This window comes from Primulina tabacum, chromosome 5 (assembly GCF_025594145.1).
Source record: "Primulina tabacum isolate GXHZ01 chromosome 5, ASM2559414v2, whole genome shotgun sequence".
Classification (NCBI taxonomy): Eukaryota; Viridiplantae; Streptophyta; class Magnoliopsida; order Lamiales; family Gesneriaceae; genus Primulina; species Primulina tabacum.
The window spans coordinates 15,945,656-15,962,973 of NC_134554.1; the positions used below are offsets into that span (position 1 = coordinate 15,945,656).

The following is a 17,318-nucleotide window of genomic DNA, read 5'->3' on the forward strand; positions in this document are numbered from 1 at the left end:
GGATCTTAAACCGGGTCAAAATGATTATTAAAACAACTTAAAATTTTAACGATAAATATTTGACTATTAATCTATCCTTATTTAATCCACTCAACCAAACACACCCTTATAGTATAGCTTAACGCACACCATTTTCTAGTGGTTTTTTTTTATATATATTGTAATTTGTTCCCAACCAAAATTTATATCTAATCAATAAATTTTTTGTGGACATTATTGGATCATTTTGTTACAAAATTTATTAAACTAAACATTTTAATATATTCTTTGATATGCATGTTTAAATATAATAATAATTTCATAGTACTTTTAAAATGAAACATGGCCTAATACTTAATATATAGATTCAGTTACTACAATCCAAAAATATTAATTTTTTAAGTTCAGAAATTGAATTTGATAAAATTACCACCCAAAACATGTTCAAAAATAAATTAAAAAAACTTAAAAAAAGATCAAAAAACTTTTTGCTTTCAATCTTGTTGTCATGCTCTTGACCTAAGCCCGAGTAATTCGTCATTTTTGAAAATAGTTAACTAAAATTACTATCATTATAATTAATTAATTTAAACCTCCAATTTTTATCTACGTGCATGGATGGATGATATATTAAATTGTATTAATAATCGTAAAAATTCTATCTTTTTCAAAAAATGTGTGGCAAGGCTATATCATCATCGTGTCCCTATTGTCCAATAATGATTTTCCTCTGAATCTTTGGAAAGGCCATGTTTATGTTAGACGCGTGTAGGTGTTGAATCTGCGCCATATATATATATGTATATATATATATGTAAATATCAAATTTAATTAGATATAGACTTGATGCGTTCTATATATCACGAGTTCATGCAGTCGTTATTATAGGCATTGATTTAGAATTATTAAAGTTTGAATTTTGCGACCAAATTTTGACCTCAACATCTGTATACAGTAACCGATACTCGGGCGGGCAAAATCTCCGAAACTTTCCCTCTATATATAAATACTCCGCATTCTTCAAATATTTTATACACAAGTGATTGTTCCAGATTTAGACATAATATAATATCATTAAAAATATGGGAAATTGTAGGTCCTGTGAATCCAGGTCTGCTGCAACGGCGAAACTGATTCTTTTGAACGGACAGCTTCAAGAATTTCAGTACCCAGTTAAGGTTTCAAGTTTGATGCAACTTGGTAAGGTTAATCTGGACAGATTCATATGCAGTTCCGATGATATGGACATCGGCGAAGCATTGGTTGCTGTGAGCGGAGACAAGGAGTTGCGGCCAGGAGACGTGTACTTTGAACTGCCCTCCAAGTGGCGGAACCACCGTCTGCAGGTGGAGGACATGGCAGCTTTGGCCGTGAAGGCGAGCTTGGCTCTGGGTGGTAGTGGTGGTGTTGATGATGATACGGTTAGCTGCAGCTGCTATGCATTTAAAAGGGTTGATGATCATGCGGTGGTTGAGTTATATGAGAAGGAGAGGCCGCTTTTGGTGGCGGGCGGAGGCGGAGGTTGTGGTCGTTTTAAGGGAGGTAAGTTTCTTCCCAAGTTGAGCGTCATCGTCGAAGAATTGTGAAAAAACACTACCAAGTTTAGCAGTAGTTATTTACAATAGTTTGATAACAAATCCACATATAAAGTATTATACATCAAGTTTGACGAAAGTTGTACTTTCTCGTATATTTGCTCGTAGTTAGTACTTAGTATCGTCTCGTAGACGACAAAGGTCTTGAGTTTAGGACGAGATCTCAATTGTAATAAATTTTCTTTTATATCAAAAAATACTTAGTATCCTCTATTACATGTTATCAACAATATATATATATATATATATATATATATATATATATATATATATATATTTGATATGCATAGTAATGATGTAATAATTTTTGGCAAAAACTTGTGTGAGACGGTCTCACGGATCGTATTTTGAAATTACAATGGTACGAGAGAAATATAAAGAAAAGTATAATATGTATAATTGAATTATTGAAGGGTGTTCTATGAATTATAAATAAGTTTTACCACCATATATACCAAAATTAATTAGTAAAATAGATTTAACTTTTAATAATTAATTAATATATATATATATAATATATATATATATATATAATGTTTTAATAGTTTTTGTACAACTTCAAAACGATGTTTCATGGAGTTGTGCAATCTTATCTGATTTCAAAAAAGCCCGGACTAAAGAGAAAATTGAGGATGCATCAAAAAAGAGTAATTCGGAGAGGAAATGAAATCCGCCAATGTTATGCACATTAAAACTCAATGTAGATGCGGCCGTGGATGAGAATAGACATCATTTTAGCATTGGTGGCACACTCCGAGACAAACAAAGTCGACTGTTATTGGCTTTTGGGAAGCAAATCAACCAACCCATTTCAGTGGTTCATGGTGAACTTCTGACTATTCGAGAAAGTATTATTCTACTGCATGACAAAGGCTTTACTGATATTCAAGTTGCAACCGACTCCTTATTGGCAGTGCAAGTAGTCACTACCACTCGGGATGATATTGGTTATACGAGTCTCTGCGCAATAGATATTAGAGAGCGTATGAGTGAATCTAAGATATTTGAGCTTATTCATGTTCGTCGTACGGCAAATAATGTAGCCCATAGCATTGCACGTTTTGCTTTTGATTCCCTCACCCTTTGTTTGGTTGAATGGTGGTTTTCCCTCTTGGTTAGTTAAGCTTGTAATGGATGATTTAAATCAATAAGTTTTATAAAAAAAAAAAAACGATGCTTTATTTTTATTGAACGTTTTACAATTGTTTCAATGTTATTAAGAATTTTCAATATTTTTTTCTAAAATTTATTAATTTTACAAGGACCAACGTTGTCGTTTAATTAGCCTTTTCGAATTCGTCAGAGGAATGAATTTAAACTTTGAACCAAGCATTTTAATTTGTGAATGAATTTATGTTATAATTATATAATATTAGATGTTTCCAATATATATTTCAATTCACTTTTTTAATCAAATGGCTGCACCTTTTCTCTAAATTTTTTAATAGTGATAATAATAAAACTTATAATATAAGTAGGTTTTTTGTGAGACGTTCTCACGTTTTTATCTGTGAGATGAGTCAATTCTACCAATATTCACAATAAAAAATAATATTTTTAAGTGGATGATCCAAATAAAAGATGTATCTCACAATATACGATCCGTCAACCTTAAGTTTTTATCATATAATATTTTACAACAAATCTGAAATTTTATATTCGTAATTTAAATTTTATTATGTAAGAATCCAGAGGGCAAAATCGTCCCATGAAAACAAAGAAACAAACTTTACCCCTCCCCCCCCGGTCCCACTTGCACTCTGTAACCGGTACCCTGCTGCGTTAATGACGATTCCTCTCCGATTCCAGCTGCTGCTCGCTCCTCCTTCTACATCTCATCCTCATTTCCATTTTCATCTCCGCCGCCGCAGCCCCACCGACGATCCTAGAGGTAACTCCTTCCATCTTGGCCCACTCACTTACTGTCCACCCTCGGCTTTCAAGATCATGATCGTGGTCTTTGACATCTTACCGTTTTACTCTTTTGAGTGCTTGTACCTCATCAAATCAAATGGTAAGAAATGAATTGTTAATATCTATGTTGGCACTGATAGCTGGATATGATTATAACACGATATCTACTATATATGAAAGGGAGTTGTCAGTTCATACGATAGAGATTATGTGAGGAAACATTAAGCTGGAAGCGGGAAATCGAATAATCATTTAAAATCTATGAGTAGAATCCAAGCCCCATTATAAACATCAAGTCTGGCAATGTCTTCAAAACCATGATTATATTGATCCCATACCAGCTGAAAACAAGCAGTCAAAAGATTATGCATCGCATGACGTTATTTCCTCTAAAATCCACATATTTCAAGGCCTACCCATTTATCTTTTAAGAATTTTTTAACGGGACAGAGCTGATGAAAATAAGTTGTTAGTGAAGCAGTATGTTGTTTATTACATTGAGATAAAATATAGAGAATAATCACAGGAAATCGGAGAAAACATTAATTTTTTTGATGTAATATGAAATGGACCAAGTCTAATTTAAAGTACACAGAAACTACAGCACAAATCTTGCCTTCGCTCACGACAGCTTTCGGATAAAATATTAGTATCATCTTCACTTGTGACATGCGTAACTACGTACATTTCTTCCTAATTTTCCCTCAGTCAGAATAATCATGAACCAAACGAACTCAAAGAAAGCTATCAATAATCAAATCCCCTTTTATGATTTCTTGAGATGATTCGCTTTCGTTGTCGCCATTCTTCGAATTGAATGCGACCCTTTTCCGGTGTTTTTTATGTTGCTTCTTTGGATCTTCTTTCTTTCATATTCCGAGAAAAATTTTCTGTTTCATTTGGTTTCCAACCTTTTCATGCCAATGTAGGAAGACTCGCATTGTATATTATAAAACAAGTAAATAATTTAAAAATGAAAAATTGGTTGGTACAGTAATCATCAATAATTTCAGTCATGTATCTAAAAAAAAGTGTAATTTGGATACATCATCAAACCATCCAAATTAAATAGTTGCAAATACTACAAATATTCAGTGCGACAATAAGACTTGGAGTAAGAGGGAAGTGAGTTCAGACAAGGTAGAAGAAAGTTGAGGGAAAGCTTATATTATATACTTGACAGCACAACTAATACCAGCATCACGTTGGATACACAAACACTTCACCTAATATAAAAAATTTGATCCCCAGTTGTGTAAGACTGACGGACTATACATCCTTGAGCTATTAAATCTGTAAAGGACCAACTATAAAAACAAACCCAGAGCGTGCCTACGAGGGGTGTAGGGGAAGAAACCTACCCATGGATAAAATGGACAGAAAAAACTGAAAGATCTGGATCAGAACCTTCTTTCCATGAACAGTAAACATAGAGTAAACCACCCAAACCCAAAACGAGAGCCTAAATTCATCAAGTTTGGTACAAGCTCAAGATATCTGGATGCGAATTTTATTCCATAAGAGACTGCCGATTCTTGATCCAAAAAAATCAGCTCGCCTATCCATTTGCGATCAAGTTTTCTTGAGAAATGTAATAGATCCATTCAGCCCAAATTGATTGGCTAATATGTTAAACTTAGGACAGAGAATCACTTTTAGCAATCAACTTCCTTCATGAAACCCTGCAGGCAAGTTTAGATCAAACGCACTGCCTCCAGAACTTCCTTTCCTAGCCCGCTTCCGCAACAGCTTTCATCTCTCGCGTGAAGTCCAGACGCCGTTGCTCGCCCTGTTTCTAGTACGTATCCTGCAAAACGAACGGAAATTGTTCACCCTCAACAGCTAGTGCTGCAATTAATTATGCGGACACTCACTAAAAATCATAACAGGAAAGTACAACAATTGGGAATAGGTTTGTTGAAAGCTACAGGGAAATGTCATAGCAGAACAACGTGAAAGAGATATAATCATTGTTTGTGGTATTTGATCATCACTAAAAGGGTGAATTCTTTTATAGTCTTTCAAATGAAAATTAATTTTGGGAACATTGATTTGGCATATTACAATATTTACTGTAAGGATCTCTCACTAAACATAATACTACAAATTCTTTCCAGAGTTTTCCTCAGAATTAAATGCAAGCAAGTTCCCAGCATTTTTACCATCCAAGTGATCCGTGGTTTTATGATTATTGTAGCCACCTGCTTGAGCACTTGATACAACCATCAGCTCTTCAGCCTTCTCAATACCTTTTGATCGGTATGGAGCTATACTCTGAATAGTGAATTCAAGAGAACCCAACAAATCATTCTCGATACATTCATACCTGCAACATAAGCGAGAGAGTAAGCTTCACTGGTTCTTGTGATATTTAGGCAGCAGTCTTCGATTCTTACATCTGTTTGCAGAGGTTATCAGTAATTGCCGAAAGATTAATGATTTGCATCCTTACATGCATAACTCGTTTCTCAGAATACTCATCAAATCGCTCCTCAAGAAGTTTCGATAGTTTCTCAACATTTGACTCGAGCTGCTGTTGCTGGTCCTCAAACAAATTCTTTTTAATTTCCTTTTCCTCATTGGTCATTTCATCCTTAAACAAGTCATCACCAAACATGTAGAATGCAAATGGATATGAATATGAAAGAGACCTTCTTGATCGAAAGAGCCTGTGAAGCCCATTTGTGACCCAGCTGAAATCTCTTAGTTTGGAATCCTTTGCTTCCAAATTTGATATTTTCCCAATTATAATTTCACTCAATCTAGACTCCTGCTTAAAGGAGTCCGTATGAGCTTTATAGCGATTATGATAATGCATGTATCTGTAAAGATCTCGCATTCCATACTCAGCCTTTTTCTCATCATCTTGTTTGTATCGGCCACAGCTGTGATTAGCAATCTGGGACCATGAATGCTCTCGGCCTGTAGCTCCACCACACAGCCAACTGTAGAAAGCACAAGAATAAACTAAAATGTGAAATGGTAGCATATTCACTAGGACTAACCAACAAGCCCGCATAAAATTACATACTTTTTTTTTTGGTGGGGGTGGGGGGGGTGGGTGGTGGGGGTAAGACCTTATGCACTCAAAACATCTGTTTTTGAGGTGCATACAGGCAAGAATAGCTGCCAAGACAGTACTCCAACTGCAAAACCATCGTCATGGAGTTTGAAATTGTGGTCATAAGTATAAAGGTACAAATGTGTAAATCAAAGGCAATGGTGTCACAAAAATATGTTAGAAATCTCATATCCTTCTTACACTAGGCAACAATGTCTGATACGTAACTTACCTGAAAAAATTTGTGTTAATTGAAATATAAGACCTCAAAAAAACTCTTTCCAGCCTAATATATGCAAAACATTGGCGTACATCTTGTTTACAAATGAAGTCAATAACACACAACAGAAAGCATCATCCCATGAGCCACAATTTGGAATTTGTTAAATCCCGCTTAAAACATGCTTCACATTCATTGACCCTCAAGAATAGCAAATTTGACGCTAAGCCCGGATTCAAAAATGAGATATCAGTCATCATGGGGGATGTGCTGACATAATTAGTTGTGCAGCTCTTCTATTTGCTCCAGAGAAGCTAAAAGAAAGAAGAAAAGAAGGAAAACAAGGAGATTTCCTAAACTTCCCAAACAAAAAAGGGAAAATGAATACGAGGGGAATAAGAATGGAATCTAATTGCCACACTGCACATACCCCCAAAACAAAGGAGGGGTGAGACCGTCTAATGATATGAGGCAAAAGCCAAGTTAATAAACGAACATTTCTCAGTAGCATGCCTTGTTATTGTGTCAGTACACATTAAGTAGCATATATGAGGAACGAACTCTAGCAAAAACTCCTACAAAATGTTCCTTTATTAACGTGTTATTGTGTCAGTACACATTAAGTAGCATATATGAGGAACGAACTCTAGCAAAAACTCTTACCAAAATGCTTGCCCGCATATGCAACTAACTAAATTACATCCACCATTCTTCTCAACAAGTTTATGACACTTAGGACATGGCTTGGTATGTACAGCAATCCAATTAACTGTCTCAGATTCATCTCGGCATTTCTTTGTCCATAGTTCCCACATCAAGCACGAGCAAGGGGAATGTGCTTCTGACAAGCAACTGAAACAGAATTGTGAACCACAAGAACATTCAACCTCACAAAATTCATCATTTTCTACCCGTATTGCATTCCCACAATGTGGTATGCTGGGACACCATTTAACCATTTTATTGTCTTCAATATACGACTCAAGGAGAAATCTCTCGAATTTCTCAGCCAAATCAGGGTTTTTGATGCCAACTAATTTCCTGACAATCGCTTCATCACAGATAGCATTGCATTTATGGGCCATACACTTGATCCGTTTGCTCTGCCCCTCATTTATTTTCACAACAAAATGCTCCGTCCAACCTGAAAAACTTTAATATAAAATACTAGATATTTCAACAATTTACTATTCTGAGCACATATAAATCTGGAAACTGAAAAGATGGAAAACGATGCACTGAAAAGGACAAAACTAACTACAACACAGTATTGAGGAATAGCAGGAACTATTACAGGATGGCAATTATACAATACAGTCAGCCTTTGAACACAACCAATAAAAGGAAATGTGCTTACAATTGTCACAAAAGCAGTGTCCGCATTCCATTGCGGTTACCTCTTGTGCAGGGACATCATCCATACATATATTGCACTTCACTGAGGAAGGCTCAAGTGGATCAAGGTCAGCAAATTTGTCTGCAGCGACACCTGCTTCAGAAAACAAGAAAGCTTTTCCCTTTTCAACATACACTGCAATCAGTTTCTCAACATCCCAACGATGATGAATGAGAAGAGTTCTGGCATGCTGTTCTCTTAGTGATATCAAGTCCACTACTCTTTGCAAATCTTCCCTCTGCATGGATGAAAAACAACCTCATTCTCCAGGTCATCATGACATATACTCCACCAATTTGTTCTTCTAATTTGACCTTACAGGATTAAGAAACCACACTGAGCGCATCTCCATCCTACATTTGATAAGTCGCTTATCTAACTCTTAAACAGACAAATTACATTTTGGGTTTGCATTTTAACATCAGTAAAAATTTCACCTACGTTAATATACTTAGGGGCATGACAGGTTTTACGGTGTAATTGAATAACTGAGTAAAGAAACTGTTTAGTAAAAAAATTGTCATGCAGAAAGTTAAAAAGTTACAAAGCATACCCAGTGTGCACACAACAGAAAAGAAATAAACAGTATACCTGTGCGGCCAAGAGAGACTCTTTCGTGATCACCTGCCAAAAGCACAACAAAAATCAGTAAACACCTCGCAACCATTATACCAACAAGATAAAACTCATTCCACAACCGGAAATCGACTTTTCATTGAAGTAAGAGGACACTGCAGGGCTGAAACGTGAAAAAGCACCACCAGAAATAAGAATGGAGTTTCATCTCCGTTAAATGATAGACAAAACCACGTCAAGACGATTCAGCAGGACTGCACGTCAAGGATAAATAAACAAAGACCCAATTTTCCAAGAAAAGAAGAACACTCAGATTCCCTCATTAAAAAATAATAACACAGAATAACATCAAGAAGAAAAAGTGCAGCCTTCACTCTGATTACGAAAAAAAGTACTCCGTCTTTCTACCTTCCAATGAAAATAATTGACATTCTTAACAAAGCAAAACAATTGAACTAGAAGCTGATACAAGTATACAACCGCGCGAGCTCCAGACTAATCCAACTTGAAAACTTACAGAAGCCAAAAAAAGGAAGAAACCTTAGTCACATTACAGTACTCACAAACAATTTTTTTAAAAAAAAATCTAAATACGTTCCTTGCAAGACGAAGCTTTTGATGGAGCACAATGAGCATCGGAGTCTTCATTCTCAATCCCGTCCGACGATTCCGCCTCGCAATCGGTGGAGTAGCAATAATCCTCTTCGCTGCCACTCACAGAATCCTCCATCTCATTAACCCAACACCGAATACCTCTCTATGCAACTGTATTAAAATCAAGTACATCAATCGACAAAAGAATCGGATGCCAATATTGATCGTCGTTTATTTGACGACTAATATCGGCTCCGGAAATCGGTCGATGACGACGGAACCGATCGAAATGGCCGGAGAAATTCCCGATGATGGGGGGAGAGGGTTTATTGAGAATGGGGAGTGCGACTGCCTCACTTCTGCGAAATGAATACGAAAAGTCGTCCTAATTCCGCTTGAAAAGCGTCATTTGCGTTTATATATGTTTCGTGTGTTAGTCGTTTTTTTTTTTTGGGAATTGTTTTTAAGAAAGTGACCTAGTGTATTTGAGTTAATAAGAATTTTAAAAAATTTTAAATAAATAAATTATTTTAAAGAATTTTTTTAGTTTTTTTTTTTACATAATTTAATTTTTCATGAATAAAAATAAAGGCTAAAAAACGAAAGAAAAATATTTTGAGACTTCAAAAAATGGAGACTAGACTCTTTTCTCTCCTACTCAAATATTATAAGTAATATATAAATTTAAAATATTTTATTTATATCCGAACAAAACTTGCAAAAAAAATTGAAAATGTTTAATTTTTAATATTATATTATGATTAATTTGAATAGTACGAGAAAACTGAGAAAATGAGAATATTTCATGCAATCAGAAAGTGTAACACACAATCCAATTATGTTAAAGTGAATTAGAATCACAAGCCTAAACCATAAATTTTCTTACCTCCATCAATCAAATTTTTGGTTGCCCGAAAGTCAATTCGGTATGGTCTGGTTGTTAGAATAGATGTCCTGCAAGTCAACGTTTGGCTAGGGAATTTATTGACTCAATTGTAATAAACAATCTTTATTTTAATATAATTTAACTTTTTATGGTCTTATTTTACTTTATATGTATACTCATGCAATCAGCATAGATAAAGTCTTTTATTATACTTTAATATAAATGAATCGTAATTCGATGTTAAAACTCATTTGTAAACACTGTATAATCTGAATTCGTTCCTAGTCGATTCAGCCGCCTAAAACATGGATATAGGTCGCTTGAGCTCGAGACTAGCATCTGTGATGTTGTGTACCGCGTTTCTTGATAAGGGCATAGAGATGTCCAAACATGCAGATACGTAGTCATATGATGATTATACCGAACAATCCTCCCTCCGACTTTCCAAGTGGTTATCATTCATCGAGAGGATAAGTCCATGGTTATGATAGTACACCTTTAGTCCTTACGACCCGGGACAACACTGAGGCTCTATATGCTAGGGCTGTGCTTTGACTCGTTTACCGGCTCCAAGAGAGTCATCATGTGGCGAGATTGGGTACAGTTACGACACATGTAGGAGTCAGTGTATTGTGGTCGGGGGATTCACCGCTCACCTACGGGTGTGGATATCCTATGTGATCTGATTAAATAATAGTGCGTGGAATATCTGGCCAGAGTATGAGATGTACGTTAGAGAAAGAGTTCTCCAATAGTACATGCGATGCCACTATTTATATGTATCACATAGTTATTGAATTAATATGCAACACTCGATGAACCAATGGTTGCATATTCGATCGGGATATATGAGATGAAGGGACCGTACTGTACGTTAATCATAACCAACTGGTTCTTGCAGGCAATATCAGTGATACATAGGGAATCATGGGACGATGCTACTAGACGCTCTTATCATGATTCGATGGGTTAATCAGAATAAAGGATTATGTCTTGAATCACAAGGAGTTGTGAACCCACGGCTAGCTGTATCCCTAAACCATTGAGAGGGTCACACAAGCACTGGATCATATGTTCCCGTGGAGAGAATAAATCCAAGGAGTTGAATTTAAATTATGATAAATTAAATTCAAAAAGTTGAATTTATGATAATTAAATTTTGAGAAAATAAATTCAAGGAGTTGAATTTATGAGATAGTAAATTCAAGAAGTTGAATTTATGAAATTTGGAGATAATAAATTCAATGAGTTGAATTTATAAAATTTGATGATTTAATTTATTAAACTCAAAAGTTGAGTTTATTAAATATTAAATTTTGGAGGTGATAAATTCAAGAGGTTGAATTCATAATTTAAATATTAAATTAAAATATTGAATTTATAAGGGATTTAAATTAAATGTAATGGGTATATGTATAATGGGCTTGTAGGAGTACAAGACCAACATACATATTATTAAGGTTCTTAATTGAACTTTAAAAGATTAATTAATTAATTAAACTAGTTGGACTAGAATAATTAATTGATTAAGACCATTAAGTATTTAATTTAATTAATGGGGCCCTAAGCTTATATATATACATGTGTGTATTAGGCTTAGGGTTAAAAAAAATTCATTCACAATTTTTGAAAAACCCTAGCCTCTACTCTCTTTGTGTTTTTCGAAAATTGCTCTTTTTTTCTCTTAAAAATTTCGGCCTCCATCAAAGAAAATTTGATTTATGCCGCCTCTCGATTTTTAATATCCAACGATAAATCTTTCTATAGTTTCTAATGCAAGTTAGAAGATGAACAAGTAATCCAGTCGTGGACCGGATTAGGAGATTGAAAAACGTACGTGAGATTTACAACAAGAGCTACGTTCGCTTATACCGGCGTAGTTGGAGCCAAGAGAAAATTGTTCACCAAGGGTAAAAGTTTTAAACATCCTATGTATGTTTCAAGTGAAAATTGTTCACCAATGGTAAAAGTTTTAAACATTCTATGTATGTTTCATTATAATAAACCATACGAGTGCCCAAAATAAATATATTTTGATTGTCAAAATAAAATAAAAATTTTAAAACTTTCGCTGCGTTTTGGACACGAGAAAAACGAGATCCAACTCCGATTATATCAGAAATCTCCTTTTCGATAGCACGATACAACATATAAAGGTCGAAGAATTTCCAAGTGCTGGCTGGTCTGATCTCGTTTCTCCAGGTCACACACCACAAGTTCAAGCCTATCTATAGCTGGACTAAAGACCAAAAAACTATAAATGATATTCTCAATTGATGTATAGACATCAATCTTACTAGAACAAGCAAGTCCATATATGTCGGCAAGAGTTTTTCAAAATGGGGCCAGTCAAAACGTGTATTAAATGTGGGCAGAAAGAAATTTTCACTGGCGGAAATTTCGTGGGAAGATGGAAGACGCGTTTTATATAAAACGCGTCTTCACACGGACAAGAGGCTCTATAAATAGAGCTCTCCCCTTCATTCTGAAATCATCCCTTATTCGAGTTTTCACTCATCCTATTAGTTCTATAATATTTGTGAGGTATTTGTTCTCCTGTATTAAGAGAGAGTGTTCTATTTGGAAACACAGTGAGTGAGTTGTACACCACAAAATATTATAGTGGAATTCTTTTCATCTTGCCCGTGGTTTTTACCCTAATAATTTTTAGAGGTTTTCCACGTAAATCTCGGTGTCCAGTTTATTCTTTATTTTCGGGTTTTATTATCTCAAATTCCGCACGTGGGACCAACAAGTGGTATCATAGCCTAGGTTTAAAATTTCTTAAAATTCTGAGTATGCTCTGTGGTTGCAGCCTAGACTGATCTTCCACATCAGAAAAGATTTTTTGAGATTTTTTATTTAAGGCGGGATTATTTTTTCCAGTCTACTAAAATTGTTGTAGACATAATGGCGGGAAGGTACGAGATAGCAAAGTTCAATGGAAGCAATTTTATGCTATGAAAAATAAAGATACAAGCAGTTTTAAGAAAGGAGAATTGTCTGGCAGTTATTGGAGATAGACCGGTGGAGATTATAGATGATGGAAAATGGAACGAGATGAATGATAATGTTGTTGCCAATTTACATTTGGCTATAGCAGACGAAGTTTTGTCAAGTATCTATGAGATAAAAACAGCCAAAGTTATCTGGGATACTCTGACAAAGATGTACGAGGTCAAGTCGCTACACAACATGATTTTCCTAAAGAGAAGACTTTATTGTAACGTCCCAAATTCGATGACTGTCCTCATTTGTATCAAGACGAGTCTTTCCAGCGTGTTTATGTCCTCACTTACACGCACCCTAAGAAACTTCCCAGGGGGTCACCCATCCCAAAATTGCCCCAAGTCAAGCATGCTTAACTTTAGAGTTCTTATGTGACGAGCTACCGAAAAGAAGATGCACCTTCATGATATGAGTAGTACATATCAAATCTTTTAAGCCCTCTTCAACTGTACAGTCCATTACATTGAACAGTCTCGGAATCCCTCTCATTCCGGTGTGGGATCGGTTTATTCATGTTCCCTCCACCTAGAAGCCTGCCAGGAGCCGCTCATTGTCCGTGCAACCTCATGGCACCGGCGATCACCCCCCGCCCTCTTCGGCCCCGGGCCTCACATGCCCACCAGCTTCCGCTTGGTTCGTCCTCGAACCACACCGTACTAAGAGAGGTCGGCTCTGATATCACTTGTAACGCCCCCCCAGATTTGACGACTGTCCTCACTGTATCAAGACGAGTCTTTCCAGCGTGCTTATGTCCTCACTCACACGCACCCTAGGAACCTTCCCAGGGGGTCACCCATCCCAAAATTGCCCCAAGTCAAGCACGCTTAACTTTAGAGTTCTTATGTGACGAGCTACCGAAAAGAAGATGCACCTTCATGATATGAGTAGTACATATTAAATCTTTTAAGCCCTCTTCAACTGTACAGTCCATTACATTGAACAGTCTCGGAATCACTCTCATTCCGGTATGGGATCGGTTCATTCATGTTCCCTCCACCTAGAAGCCTGCCAGGAGCCGCTCATTGTCAGTGCAATCTCATGGCACCGGCGATCACCCCCCGCCCTCTTCGGCCCCAGGCCTCACATTTATACTCTTCGGATGGCGGAATCCTCATCGATGACCGACCATATCAACACACTAAATACTCTATTTGCCCAACTCACTTCTATGGGGCATAAAATAGGGGAAAATGAACGTGCGGAGCTTCTACTTCAAAGTCTACTAGATTCATATGATCAACTTATCATCAACATTACCAACAATATTCTTATGGGCTTTCTAAGATTCGACGATATCTTAACCGCGGTTCTCGGAGAAGAAAGCATGCGCAAGAATAAGGAAGACAGGTTGGTAATTTTGAAGCAGGCAGAGGCTTTGCCGATGATAAGAGGAAGATTTATGGACCGTGACTCCAGTGGGAGTCAAAGACAAGGTAGATCAAAGTCAAGAAGTAAGAAGAAAAATATTTACTGCTTTAAATGTGGCGGTAAAGGGCACTTCAAGAAAGAGTGTACGAGTATCGATAAAAGTTCTCAAGGAAATGTGGCCAGTACTTCAGCCAGTGGTGAAATATTATTCAGCGAAGCAGCAACAGTTGCAGAAGGCAGGCATAAATTTTGTGACACATGGAATATGGATTCTGGAGCGACGTGGCACATGACGTCTCGGAGAGAATGGTTTGATCATTAGGAACCAGTTTCAGGAGGATCTGTATTCATGGGAAATGATCATGCATTGGAAATCACTGAGGTCGGTACTGTCAAAATTAAAATGTTTGATGGCACCATTCGCACCATACAGGAGGTACAACATGTGAAAGGACTGACAAAAAATCTTTTATCCTTGGGGCAATTGGATGACATCGGGTGCAAAACTCGTGTCGAGAACGGGATCATGAAAATTGTGAAAGGTACGCTTGTAGTTATGAAGGAAAAAAGGTTGCTGCAAATCTGTATGTACTTTTGGGGAAAACACACAAAGAGACGGAACTATCTATTGCATCAATTGGTTCAGGAGAATAATTAACAATGTTATGGCATAGAAAGCTCGGGCATATGTCAGAACGGGGTTTGAAAATTTTCTTAGAACGGAAGCTGCTGCCGGGACTTACAAAAGTGTCACTACCCTTTTGTGAGCACTGTGTTACCAGTAAACAACACAGATTAAAGTTTGACACTTCTAATGCCAGAAGCAAAAGTATATTGGAGCTGATTCATTCGGATGTTTGGCAAGCACCGGTTGTATCACTAGGAAGAGCGAGATACTTTGTCTCGTTCATTGATGATTTATTTAGGAGATGTTGGGTGTATCCAATCAAGAAGAAATCAGATGTTTTCCAAGTCTTCAAAGATTTCAAAGCGCAGGTTGAACTTGATTCTGAAAAGAAAATCAAGTGTCTGAGGACTGACAATGGAGGAGAATATATCAGTGACGAGTTTGATGCATTTTGTCAACATGAGGGCATCAAAAGACAGATTATTCTCATTTGCATACATTTGGAAGTCTTGTGTACGTTCTGTACAATGAGCAAGAAAGATCGATGTTGGATTCAAAATCCAGAAAATGTATCTTCTTGGGTTATGCTGATGGAGTAAAGGGGTTTCGCTTGTGGGATCCTACTGTTCACAAGCTTGTCATCAGAAGGGATGTTATCTTCGATGAAGATAAAGTAAATGGAGACAAAGGCACACCGAATTCAGAAACTGCTATTTTTCAGGTGGAAAATAAGACGGACAAAGGTCAAGTTTCTTGTGAAGCAGTACCAGAGCACGAAGAACAAGAACATGTTGAGTCTGAGGTTTCTAATGTGAGGCACTCAACTCGAGACAGAAGACCACCAGGTTGGCTTTCAGATTATGTCACTGAAAGTAACATTGCATATTGTCTATTATCAGAGGATGGTGAGCCATCGAGTTTCCACGAGGCTACTCAAAGCTCGAATGTATCTTTGTGGATGATAGCAATGCAAGAAGAGTTGGAGGCATTAGAAAGGAATAAAACTTGGGATCTTGTTACACTACCACCAGGGAGGAAAGCCATTGGAAACAGATGGGTCTATAAGATCAAGCGTGATGGCAATAACCAAGTGGAGCGGTATCGTGCTAGGTTGGTGGTAAAATGGTATGCTCAGAAAGAAGGCATTGACTTCAATGAGATATTTTCTCCTTTGGTTCGGCTTACAACAGTCAGAGTAGTGTTGGCATTGTGTGCGATGTTTGACCTACATCTAGAACAGCTAGATGTGAAAACGGCATTTCTTCATGGAGATCTTGAAGAAGAAATCTATATGTTCCAACCAGAAGGTTTTGCGGAAATAGGCAAAGAGAACTTGGTTTGCATGTTGAAAAAAATCTCTGTACGGTCTCAAACAGGCGCCGAGGTGTTGGTACAAGAGATTTGATTCCTATATCATGAGCCTTGAATACAACAGACTGAGTGCAGACCCTTGTACATATTTCAAGAGATCTGGTGATGATTATATCATTTTGCTGTTGTATATGGACGACATGTTGGTAGCAGGCCCCAACAAAGATCATGTCCAAGGATTGAAGGCACAGTTGGCTAGGGAATTTGATATGAAGGACTTGAGACCATCAAACAAGATTCTAGGGATGCAATTTCACCGAGATAGAAGTAACAGAAAGATTTGGCTTTCACAGAGAAATTATTTGAAGAAAGTCTTGCAACGCTTCAACATGCAAGATAGTAAGCCAATTTCGACCCCTCTTCCTGTTAACTTAAAGTTATCATCCGAGATGTGTCCTAGCAGTGAAGCAGAGAGGATGCAGATGTCTCGAGTACCATATGCATCAGCAGTGGGAAGTTTGATGTTGGCCATGATCTGTACAAGACCGGACATTGCTCAAGCAGTGCGAGCAGTTAGTCGGTATATGGCGAATCCTGGACGAGAGCATTGGAGCACTGTTAAAAGGATCCTTAGATACATTAAGGGTACCTCGAATGCTGTATTATGTTATGGAGGATCGGATTTTACACTCAGGGGCTATGTCGATTCAGATTATGCATGTGATCCTGATAAGAGTAAATCTACTACTGGTTATGTGTTTACACTTGCAGGGGGAGCAGT

General features: G+C 37.0%; 2 protein-coding genes across 5 annotated transcripts; one reads left to right on the forward strand and one right to left on the reverse strand.

The window, feature by feature from the left end:
• The first annotated feature begins 988 nt into the window (after positions 1 to 988).
• On the forward strand, positions 989 to 1,759 carry LOC142544861 (uncharacterized). The gene has a single exon (XM_075651893.1). The coding sequence runs from the start codon at positions 1,062 to 1,064 to the stop codon at positions 1,563 to 1,565; it is 504 nt and encodes a 167-aa protein (XP_075508008.1). The 5' UTR covers positions 989 to 1,061; the 3' UTR covers positions 1,566 to 1,759.
• Positions 1,760 to 4,487: 2,728 nt separating this feature from the next.
• Positions 4,488 to 9,726, reverse strand: LOC142547051 (putative E3 ubiquitin-protein ligase ARI2). 4 transcript variants are annotated; one of them, XM_075655118.1, is made up of 7 exons: positions 9,339 to 9,725; positions 8,757 to 8,788; positions 8,127 to 8,403; positions 7,433 to 7,913; positions 5,885 to 6,433; positions 5,651 to 5,814; positions 4,488 to 5,295 (listed from the first exon to the last, which is right to left on the reverse strand). In XM_075655118.1, exons 1-7 carry the CDS (start codon positions 9,469 to 9,471, stop codon positions 5,183 to 5,185), a joined length of 1,749 nt encoding a protein of 582 aa, XP_075511233.1. In that variant the 5' UTR covers positions 9,472 to 9,725; the 3' UTR covers positions 4,488 to 5,182. The 4 variants fall into 4 exon arrangements, with proteins under 4 accessions (XP_075511233.1, XP_075511236.1, XP_075511234.1 ...); XM_075655121.1 differs by lacking the exon at positions 9,339 to 9,725 and having other exon boundaries at positions 7,433 to 7,921; positions 8,757 to 9,332; XM_075655119.1 differs by lacking the exon at positions 9,339 to 9,725 and having other exon boundaries at positions 8,127 to 8,479; positions 8,757 to 9,332.
• Positions 9,727 to 17,318: the final 7,592 nt, after the last annotated feature.